The 7,953-nt window shown below is 38.4% G+C and overlaps 1 protein-coding gene across 1 annotated transcript; it reads left to right on the top strand.

Annotated features, from left to right (window-relative positions):
- Nucleotides 1-3,391: 3,391 nt before the first annotated feature.
- On the top strand, nt 3,392-6,015 carry CALM2 (calmodulin 2; the record flags this gene model as incomplete). The annotated part of the gene is made up of 4 exons (XM_081997663.1): nt 3,392-3,461; nt 3,536-3,642; nt 4,500-4,635; nt 5,987-6,015. 4 exons carry the CDS (start codon nt 3,392-3,394, stop codon nt 6,013-6,015), a joined length of 342 nt encoding a protein of 113 aa, XP_081853789.1.
- Nucleotides 6,016-7,953: the final 1,938 nt, after the last annotated feature.

Consider the following 7,953-nt stretch of genomic DNA (forward strand, 5'->3'; position numbering starts at 1 on the left):
CAAAGTAGTTAAAGCACCCACTTCTGGCCTTAAAACAAATCTTCCACTTTTACTGTGAAGCGCCAGAATACAGTTATTAAAAGTTTCAGATGTTCTTACTTCCTGTGGAACTCATTGGTCATATAGGGCTGAAGCTTCTTGTTGTTGCCGGTAGGGGTAAAAAAAGACTTCCCAGGTTTTGTTCATATGAAAGACTGATTTTTTTGAAGGCTGAATAGGTACAGAATGTGAATGCTAATTGCAACCTAATTTAGTAATGGTTCAAGTTGCAAAGTCAAATGGGTATCCCTTTGGTTAAGCGTTATATTAAAAAAGGTACATAGGTCAGGACCATTTGGTGTGGGTGGGGGAATCTAAAGATGCTTTTGTCCCAGAGCAACTGGTCTAGTGAGCTATATTTCCTTCCACTAGACTTCAGGGGTCTAAGTGGGCTCTCTGAACAAGTAGGCCTGTGTATGGTGTTCATTAGGTCTTGTTCTGTTAGTGTACTGTCGTTCTCTGTTGGTGATCTGACCACAAGAGTTATTTAGAATTTATTTCATAGTATAAATAGTCATGTTTAAGTGTGGAGCTCCTGGTAGCTGTGAAAAGAACAATTGACATCCTCCTATAAAAGTTCCAGGCATAGCTGGCTAAACTGTGAGAGTGGGAATGGTAGTTCTGGTTCGCTGAACATATTAGGTTACTGAAGATTGCCTCTTCATCTGGAGAGGTGATGTGGTGCAGAGATCCCTTGGAAGCTATTGTTCAATAGAACATTTTGAGCTAGGATGTTAGAGTTCACATTCTGTTGGACTAGCCTTTGTTTTGTGAGTAGTATTTTCTCTTGATATGGTGTGCCCTTCCGAAGGCAGGAAGGGCTGAAACTTTGTAGGCTGGCCTAAAGATGAGTGATTCTGCTGACACTGTCCTCAGGTTTCTGACAGGTTAGCCTTATCTAGGATGCAAGAGAATTTGCATTTGCAGTTTGATATGGAGGAGTGTTGCATAGAGGGAGGCTTTGCTTTACATGCTACATGGAGTCATGAGATGTGTTTTATAATCTTCTGTTGCAGGAAGGCAGAATTGAGTTGCTCACTAAACTTCACTATTTCATAGCTGCCTTCACTGGCCATTGTCACAAATCCTCCAAAGGTATGCTAGGTTGTTCTTGTTCTAATCTAAACTATATCTGCATAGGTGGTTATTCCTTTGTTCTAATTTCTGGAGGTGGTTCCTAGAAGTGGTTAGAGGCATTTCACTCATATTCCTAACTGAATTCAGCGTTTCAAATGTGAATATGCTCCTGATCTTTGACTTACTTTACTTTCTTTATGATTATGTTTTACAGTTGGCTGTTTCTTAGGCTACAGCATCTTTGAGTAAAAGAAAGGTGAAGAGTTGTCCTTTGAGTGGTTCAGTTGTTCAGAATATACCTCTGAATGGCCTGTGTTGTAGAAAGCAAGTCTTTGAATTCTGTGTAACAATTAAGTATTACTTTTTCTAAGCAGGGTCGTTGTGGTACTGTGAAGTGTGCTTCATGTTTGGGTTAGTGACAGTTGACAGTCCATCCTTCAAGCTAAGGATGAAGTCATTAACAGATAAACATTTTTACTAACACTTGAGTACCTGACTTTTGATGAAGATTCAATATTCCCCTTTTGAGGTTCTTCCATGACAGACTGTGAATTTCTCTACTAGGCTTGATCCAAAAGCCTTTTCTTCCCTGGTGTAAAATTTTACTCTTAATCAAGCTAACTGAAACTAGCCCCAAAGACTGCTTGCCAAGTTACTGTAGGTACAGGTTATAGCTGCCAGTTTGGGTAGGCCTATTTCTGCTTTGTGATTATACAATACTGGCTTGAAACTGTTTCATCTGGTCCTGTGGTAGCCTTTCTCTGATTCTTATGTTCTAAACAGTGGGAGTTGGCTTTTGGAACACTTCAAACTGTTAGATGCAGAAGAGTGCTTTTTTCCTGGATAGGACTCAACTGTGGCTCTGGTATTATAGCTGCATTCATGAACTATAAAAAGCCTATTTTTGTAGTTGCATTTTTAACACTTGCCAGCTTGTACTCACTTCGAGTGTTTCAGAGTATGAAATGGATGAAGTAAGACTTTATGCAGTTCATGTCAAAACACAACTTTTACTGTGACTTAATTCTGGTGTGGGAAACCCACTGTCTGGAAAGCTGGCTGCTTGGAAATACTGAAAAATTAATTCTTGGAAATATTTCTGATGCAGGAGTACCCTTGAGCTACTGAGTTCATCAAAGGCATGATCTGAAGTGCCTTGAAAGCTGTAAAGGGTTCTGAACTGTACAAGGGAATAGATAAGTGTTTCATGTTTAACTGTAATTTGTGTATGAGCTACCACAGTCCAGTGAGCTAGTTTTAAGGTCTGTGGCCAAAGACAAACAGATGGCATGGATTAAAACCAACTCTACTTTTGGACTGGACAATTAAACATGTTATGCTTGTATTAATATTGCTGGCTGCAGTACAGCCATTATAGGGGGTTAAGAGGTAGCATCGAAACACAGTTAAACAGTCTTACAGCTGTTTTTCACTAGTTCTGTGAAGGCTGTTTCATGATACAGTAGGGCTGAAGCAAATTTCTAAGCAGCTTTTCAGAAGTTAAGACTCCAGTGACTTTCATCCTTGAATAACTGACTGGAGTTGTGTATATACATAGACTGAAGAACTGCAGAAGTTCAATGGGAGAGAACTGGGAGAAGTTCCTTTTCAGCTAGGTATGGCCAAGTATTAAGACCAATGTGCTAGTACTGCAGCTTCATTTAGCATATACTGTTCAGACTTGCATGTCAAGTAGAAGTGAGTTATGAGAAACTATTTTTATTGTCTGATTATACCTCTTTCCATTGTCCTGTCTCCTCTATTAGTAATAGGTGTGTTATTAAGCTGTAGCATTTGTACTTTGAGTACCATTTTTCAGCATTGTCATGACTTCATACCATCTTATGAGATATAGTTCCTATCAAGGATGTGGATCATTCTAGTTGCAGATAGCTATTTGTTTCAGCTCTGTACTAGGGATCCTTACTGAAGATAGTAACAAACATCTGAGTACTTTGGAAAGGGATGCATCTTATTTAGGTCAAAATGTTGTTGATTTGTAGACTTGGAGGGTTGTTTTCTAGATGCTGATACTTCCATATTGGCATTACAATTACAGGAGACTGAGCAGTACACTGAAATTTTCTTGAATGAAATCAAGTTTTGTGACTTACAATTTACGAACAGCAGTGGTTTCTCATATGATTAAGTAGACTTAACATTTCAAAGCTGAAAGGATTAACTCTTTTATTGTTGTACAGAATTCAAAGAAGCTTTTTCACTATTTGACAAGGATGGTGATGGTACTATAACTACAAAGGAGTTGGGGACAGTGATGAGATCGCTTGGTCAAAACCCCACAGAAGCAGAGCTACAGGATATGATCAATGAAGTAGATGCTGATGGTAAGATTTTACTAATAAGTAATTTCATAAAGCACCTAAAATGTGCTTTTTCTAACAAAGTAACTGTCTTGCAGGCAATGGTACAATTGACTTCCCAGAGTTTCTGACAATGATGGCAAGAAAAATGAAAGATACAGATAGCGAAGAAGAAATTAGAGAAGCGTTCCGTGTGTTTGACAAGGTACTAAAATGTTTACCTTAAATACTTGCGTTATGAAAACCGTCTGACTTGTCAGGAGCTTCCTCACTGAATCTGCAGTACCTGCAGGGTATCTGCAGTCCTGTCATCTAGAACCTTTGCACCCTACCACCACTGTGGTACTGTACCTGAAAGTCAAATGAGTCATCATGATAGTAGTGGGTGATACTATTAAGGTACCATTGCTATGATACTAAAATACTTCCACAAGGCTGGCAGGGAAATGCTTAAATATTTAAAATTGTAATCTCCTAAATCTTTCACTTAGTCTTTGCTAAGTGAGTCTAAAGTTAATCAATCAAGATGCACTTTTAAACAGAAAATACATGATGTTAAGCACCTTGGGGTGTGTGGGGAGAAGTCAGTCCAGAGTTTATATACACTGGTACCTTGATATCCATTGTCCCAACTGGGATGGAATATGTGAAAGTGGTCTCTGAAGGCCGTGTGGCTTTGTGCTAGACTACCATGAAACAGCTAAATGAGATAAGTAGCTTCTGTTTTAAGAAATACACTTGAACCAGACAGCCACATGATTGAATAGGCATCTGTCACCTAAAAAGGTTGCAAAAGGTGCTGATTGCTTTGTCAGTGATTAAAAAATGTCTCTGGATAGGACAGACAAAGTAGACTGCATTGGATCAGTTGTTTTAAATGTCTTAAAGACTAAGATCCTGGTCAGCACTGCAGATATGCTTACAGCTCTTGCTTGCCTTGTGCAAATGCTAGTTAAAGCTATGCTAACTTCTTAATGTTCAACTTTGCAGTATTCTTAAGTTATAGTTGAGTCTCTAGGCCTTAGACAAGTCTATTCCAGTCTTCATTTTTTCCCCTTGCAGGATGGTAATGGTTACATTAGTGCTGCAGAACTCCGTCATGTGATGACAAATCTTGGGGAGAAGCTAACAGATGAAGAAGTTGATGAAATGATTAGGGAAGCAGACATTGATGGTGATGGCCAAGTAAACTATGAAGGTAAGGAGTTGTTAAGAGATTCTTTTTGTGTAGCACTTTCAATGCTGGTGATTGTGTGCCACACCACATTTAAATAGGACAATGTTCAGATGAGATCATCTCAACAGTTGGTGTTCCTTTAAGCTAATGTTTTTTAGTATGTACATCGTGTACCTCTAAATAGGTTTGAGTGGGTTATTGCTACCTTTGTGTCAAAGGCAAAAAATGACTATTCAGCTGTGCAGTGTAAGAAATAACTTTAAATCTAATGATGTCTACTGACCATTAGAATAAGGAAGCTATCAAGATATTCACATACTGTTCTATTTACTAACAAATGTTGATCTATCAAGTCACTCATTTTTCATTAATGCTTTCAAAATTACTAATTAAAGGGCTAAAGCCTCTAAAATATGCAGAAGTTTTAAGACCTTTAGAAGACCTCTTAAATATTTTAGACAAATCAGCTGCAGCAGTAGATTATTTTTATTTCCTTTCTTCCTGGCATTGAAACTTAGGTCATGCAAGCAGGAGGAGTTCTGTTAGACAATTGCTTGCAGCTCAGAAGCACTAAGCTTGTTTTATTTTAACTTTTCGAACATCTTGCAGAGAAGAGCTAGGGTATTTTCAGATAATAGCCTTACTGTTTCTGAGGTGTAGGTGTGGCTTCCCTTTAGGGCCTTTTTGGTTGTGGCCTCAGGCTGAGCACTCATCTGAGTGAAAAGATGTTTTTATGAACAAGGCTGCTGCTCTGTGACTGTACTTATGAATAGACTGTTTAGAGGCTGGTGCTAGAGAAGGGTAGGCATCTCTTGTTTCCAGTTGCTCTTTTGAAACTTGAGCAACCAGTTAACTACTCTTAGGTTCCCAGTTTGTTTGTTTTTGTACCTGAAACTATGGTTCAGCAAGATAAGTGAAGAATCCTGTTTTGTGGGATCTAACTTCCAGTGTGCTGTGAATAAGCAAGGATTCAGTTGCTTAAAGCTAGTCAGGCAAAATAGTAAGGCTTAAGCTATTCTGCTTTGAAAAAAAATTCAAACCAACACATGTTGCTTCAGCTAAATATCTTGTCCCTACCTACGCTGTGTCAGTGGGCATAAGGACCCTGTAATGTTTTGTTTTGGAAGTAAGGCTGTTCCCCAATTCACTGAGGGACAAACTGTTTTGATAAAAGTAAAGGCCTTTTCCCACTAAAGATGGGAGTGTTTTAGGTGTGAGTGGTGAAGGGGACTGTCTTGAAGATGCTTTTTTGAATGTGACTGAAAATAGAGTTTTGCAACAGTGTTCCACACTAATGAGGCAGGTCACTTCTCGGATCTTGCAATTCAGATTTTTTTCTCTGGATAACTTATGTAACTCTTTCCTTTTACAGAGTTTGTACAAATGATGACAGCGAAGTGAAGACATTGTACAGAATGTGTTAAATTTCTTGTACAAAATTGTTTATTTGCCTTTTCTCTGTTTGTAACTTATCTGTAAAAGGTTTTTCCCTTACTGTCAAAAGAATATGCATGTATAGTAATTAGAAGGCCATTCCTCCATGTTTTTCTCCTTTATCTTACTGTCATTGTTCTGATTTTTGGAAAATTGATCTAAGTAACAAATGTTGCATGTGGCTTACTCTGGATATTTAAGCCCTTCTGCACATCTAAAGTTAGATGGAGTTGGTTAACTGAGGGAACATCTGGGCTGTCTGTTTAAAATAAAAAAAGTAGCTTTCTTTAGGAGACTTAGGTATGACTAGTGTAACAAGTTACATAAAGTAAGCTAGGGTTTACCATGCATTAGCAATTCCTTAGTTAAAGCGACATGCTGGCTCTAAGTTCTCCAGTACATAAAGGAGTTCATTGCGCTTTTGTGATGGAGGATGAAGACTGTTGCAGCTAACTGCAGGATAGAACCATGTGAATAGTATATATATATGTGGCTAATGCACTGTAAAAATCATTCTCCTAGCTTACTTCACAGTAACTTGTTTGTGGCCATACCTGTAACACGTTGTTGAAATGTGGAGTCTTAACGTTGTGGACGATTGACAGTCAACAATATGAAACTTAAGTTGCACTAATGCAAAACGGGTGATTTATCCAGGTACTCGTACACAAGTTTTTTTGTACTGCTGGTCCTGTACCAGAAAACATTTTCTCCTCTTGTTACTATGCTTTTTAAACTTTGTTTAGCCACTTATTTTCAAAAAATCTGCTTATGGCACGATTTGCCTCAAATCCATTCCAAGTTGTATATTTGTTTTCCAATAAAAAATTACAATTTACCCATACTGTTTCAATGTATCCTTGAATTATTTACAGGAATTGTTCAATACAGTTGCTGCTCTATATGTTTCAGTATGTAGCAGTTTGGTTTGCTTATGCAATGGATTGGCTGTCTTAAAATAGCTTGGAAGGTGAAAACTTAGTCCTTAAACTCTGGCCCTTAATAGTGTTGTTGACTTGAAGAAGCTTTCTTACTAGTAGTTTAAAATGTATTTTACAGTCTTGTGTGGAGCTTGGTGCTTCAATAAACTTACCGTAGTGACTGGCTATGCCCACTATCTGTAGACATTGTGAACTGGATGTTGACCTAGTTCAATAGTTGACCTAAAATTAAAATTCCTTGTTCGGACAACTAAACCTGTTTGCTTTCTTTTAATTATTTTGGAGTTTATTCCCTGTCAGCTGCTACATCGGGGTAACTTAGTCTCATGCCTGGGTTTTTCTGAAACTGCCATGTCTGAGTTGCCATTCAGGATGCAGTCAGCTCAAAGTACAGGAGGAAAACATTCTCTTACTGACCTGCTAGTGAGCAAGATTGTGCTTCTAGCACTAGTTTTTTTTCAAGGTTTAAAATTTTTTTTAAAGCAGAAAACAAACCTGGTTTTGACCAAGGACAAATCCAAGACCTCAAAAGAATGCCAGAGGCTGTTTGTGCCCCTTGCCTCTGTACTCTCCTGGCAAGAACTGACTGATCTGACATATGCTGTATGGTTATCTTTTTTGGGGGATTTTGGTTGCCTTTACACAAAGCATTGGCCCCTGCATCTGGTTACCCTCACTGGTCCCAGCAGAGCAGGTACCTAATGTTTTAAAAATGTTTTAATCATCTTTGAGGTATTTATAATTACAGTGAAAAGGTAAAATGAGGACAGCTGATCAACCTGATTTCAGAAACACTTGATCAAATGTTCATGGTCACTGATCTTAAAGCCCTGCTCCCTAAGGACTATAAGCAGCTCCACTGGTTTCCCAAGTGAGGCTTGCCAAAAGTTTTTAAATTGCCAGCATCAGAATTCCTTAGAACTGTCACTTTATACACTGGCAATCTGATTCAGGAAGCTTATGC

The sequence above is a fragment of the Phaethon aethereus genome, assembly GCF_964289735.1.
Source record: "Phaethon aethereus genome assembly, chromosome: 3".
In the NCBI taxonomy this organism is placed as follows: Eukaryota; Metazoa; Chordata; class Aves; order Phaethontiformes; family Phaethontidae; genus Phaethon; species Phaethon aethereus.